The sequence below is a fragment of the Euphorbia lathyris genome, chromosome 1, assembly GCF_963576675.1.
Source record: "Euphorbia lathyris chromosome 1, ddEupLath1.1, whole genome shotgun sequence".
In the NCBI taxonomy this organism is placed as follows: domain Eukaryota; kingdom Viridiplantae; phylum Streptophyta; class Magnoliopsida; order Malpighiales; family Euphorbiaceae; genus Euphorbia; species Euphorbia lathyris.
The window spans coordinates 10,164,450-10,167,796 of NC_088910.1; the positions used below are offsets into that span (position 1 = coordinate 10,164,450).

General features: G+C 33.2%; 1 protein-coding gene across 1 annotated transcript; it reads right to left on the bottom strand.

Moving 5' to 3' along the window:
• Positions 1-586: 586 nt before the first annotated feature.
• LOC136214127 (agamous-like MADS-box protein AGL61) lies at positions 587-1,407 on the bottom strand. The gene has a single exon (XM_066002862.1). It carries the CDS (start codon positions 1,405-1,407, stop codon positions 697-699), a length of 711 nt encoding a protein of 236 aa, XP_065858934.1. The 3' UTR covers positions 587-696.
• Positions 1,408-3,347: the final 1,940 nt, after the last annotated feature.

Consider the following 3,347-nt stretch of genomic DNA (forward strand, 5'->3'; position numbering starts at 1 on the left):
TTCAAAATAATTATTTAGTTTTCGGTTATTTTAGTTCGGTTATTTCTCCCATTGAAATCAGTCAAGAAGAAGAAAGAGAGTAGGAGGAATTAAGTTTGGTTGTTATTGTTTTGGTTTTTAAACCCTATAATATTTTGATATCATAAAACGGTTAATATTCTGAAATAATTCTTATTATATTAACGTGAATATTTTGTGATGATATCAAGAGTGTACGGTAGAAAAGTGATAATTATTTAAAATCCTAGAATGTTTTGATACGGTTAATATTCTGAAATAATTATCATTTATATTAACATGACTATGACGTGACCAATGTACTACGGTAGAAAAATGATAATTATTTATAGTTAAAAAATGAATTATACAAGAAAATAAGTTATTATTATCATTATAATTATTATTCATGGGAGTCTTTTGCATATGTGATAGGTGAATTCAATATGTCCATGAAAGTTGCACAAAATGAATGGTTATCTGGGAGTGAAATTGAGGCATTTTTAATGAAAAACACTTGTCTTTATTAGATGCCTTTTCTACTCAACAAAACTGCAACATAATTAAAGACAAATACAAAACTAAACCGAGTGCAAATCTTCCAATAAGCACCAAAAACGAAAAACAAAAAACAAAAAACTTAGAACTCTTATTCTCATGTGTTGGTAGAGTTTTGAGTTCTATCTTTTCACTAAAATTTTACCCAAGTATGGGATAAAACTTCCTCAGAGAAGTTTCTTGCTGTGATTCATAATTGAACCCAAAATCATAACCACCATTCAGAGTATTCTGCATATCATTTGCAGCAGGCTCATCAGCAAACACAGGTTCAGCCATTGGAGCCTGAGCCTGAGCCTGAGCCTGACCGGAAGAAGCTCCTCCATTGATGCTTTCCACAGTGAGTATCCTGCATAAAATTGTATGCACCTCTTCAAACAGTGCATACAGTTTTTGAAGCTCTTCACGGTTAAGTTCATTGAGAGGTGCATCCCACCAATTAATCTCTTTCCCTTTCCCTTTATCTCTCATCATGGCAGCCTTCAACCAAGCTCCCTTGGCTTTCTCAACCTCCAGATTGCTGATCATAACATTGTGCATCTGAGTAAGCTCATGAACCTTCATCTTCCGATAAGCCTCGATCAGAGGGCGAGGGTGACTGTTTTCATTAATCTGGAGTCCCAGAAACCGGTTGGCTATGGTCTCCAGGGAAGGATAGCCAAAAGAGAACGGCTTACCTGCCTGTGAAAACACCAAGAACCCAATTTCAGCACCACAAAGAGTCACCAGTTCACTGGCCTTCTTATATATCCCAGATCTTCTTTTGGAGAAGGTGATCAATCTATCATCCTCATTTTCGATCCTCTTGATCTCGATCTTCTGCTTGCCTTTGCTCAGCTTCCTTCTTGCCATATTCTCACCTCCTCTTCTGTACTGATATCAAGGTTTTTTTTATTTTATTTTGTTAAGTTCTTCCATTACCTTCCATTATATAGATGGAGAATTATGAACAAACCAATTACTTAAGGGGTATTAAGGTCACAATTTTGTTCTAAGTTGTTCTTTCCATAGTAAGCATGCTAAGAAAGGAAACCTGGGGTTGGGGTTGGGGTTGACAATTTTATTTTTTGGTAGGTGAAGAATAATAATCTTCAGGTTAATTTGTTTATAAAAAAAATGTGTAGGTTAATTTTATTTAAAATTTTTAATTTTATGTTTTAATTAATATATTTTGGGAATGACATTTAGGTTTTAATATATTATGGAAATAACATTTTAATTTTTATTTAATTAAATCCATTTTTTTTCAATTTTACCGTCTGTGAGCGGCCGTTCCTTTTCAAAATACGTGTGGAAGGAGATTTTCCCAATGTTGGTAAGTTAGATACCTTTTAGTGGCCCCCTCATGTTCGTTGTTCGTATTAGAAACATGTCACGCGATTTTGAAGGGAATGGATCCTTCGATACCGTACGTCTCTTTCTTTTTGTTTGGTTGGGTATTCGGTTTACAGACGGGCAACCCTGAAGGAATAATGAAAGTCGTCACTCAGTTTGTTTTCCACTAATTTGAGCAATAGTAGACATGGTGGACGTGGCAATGAGACTACCACATCCTTCATAGACAGAGTCCATGGACTCTTATATTTACTTTATCTTAATTCAAAATCTCCTTAAATATTTCTTAATTAGTCCGGTTCGGCTCTAATTTGCGGTGTAATTAGAGCCGAAAGCACGAATTAAAGCTGAGGAGGCTGAATTTTTTTCTTTAAACATGAAATAAATTGCAAATGCTTAGTTAGATTTTTCTAAGTGGAATATCATTTTAAAATTTTAAAAAATTAAATTAAAATTGTCCGAGATCATCTTCGTCCCAGTTTGCAAAGGGAAACCTAGCGTTTCAAACTTTCTCGGAAAAAATCAAAAAAATTATGAAACTTCTATAAAAGTATGACGCGAAGATACGTCATGATAGTTTTTTAAAATAAAATACGTAAGCTATTTGTTGGAACTAGAACTCGAAAAACAGCAATAGACCGAACAAAAGAAATGGGCAAAGTCTCGGACTAGAATAATGTCAGATTTGATTTATTGTTATGAATGAGATGCATGGATAAAATTAACAATATTAACTTTTAATATTATTAATATCGGATTCAAATATAAAAATATAAAGGGTAATTAATTTATTAGTCCTTATATTTTGACAAAACACACTGTTTAGTTCCTTTATTTTCAAAAACACACTGTTTAGTCCATCTATTTTCAAAAACACACACTAAGGTCTTTAATCTTTTTTACGATGAACCCCTAACATTTTTCTCGTTGAACTGTTTAGTCCCTATCGTTAGACTCTCATGAAAATTAAGTTAGTCAATTTGGATTTGAATCAAAATCTATTTAAAATAAAAATGTAATGCTTTAACTACCCTTTACCACAAAATCAAATATATAAGACCATTAAATTCATTGTTTCTCATCTCTGCGTTCTTCTTTTCCTTTATTTTTCTTTCCTTTAGACTCTACTGCATCTGAAATCAACTTTGAGTGTTTTTCTTCTTGATTTTCTTCTTAATCGTTCAAATTCGTAAGCATTAGGTCTGGTAAGCGAGAGAGATTTGAGTCAATTTCTACCTTCAATTCAAACAGGAAGAGTGAGCATGAGTGATTCGATTATGGGTTAGAGATTCAATCCTTTCTCCATTTTTCATGAGAGTATGTTGTGAGAGAAAGACATTAAGGTGTGAATTGCTTTTCACTGATAAATAGTAAAGGGTAATTTAGTCATTTTCGAATTCATAAACGGTAAAAAAACCTAACAAACAGACGTAAGGACTAAACAGTTCACGGAGAAA

Excerpts from the sequence above, each read along its gene's own strand:
- LOC136214127 (XM_066002862.1), bottom strand. The coding sequence starts at position 1,407 with ATGGCAAGAAGGAAGCTGAGCAAAGGCAAGCAGAAGATCGAGATCAAG.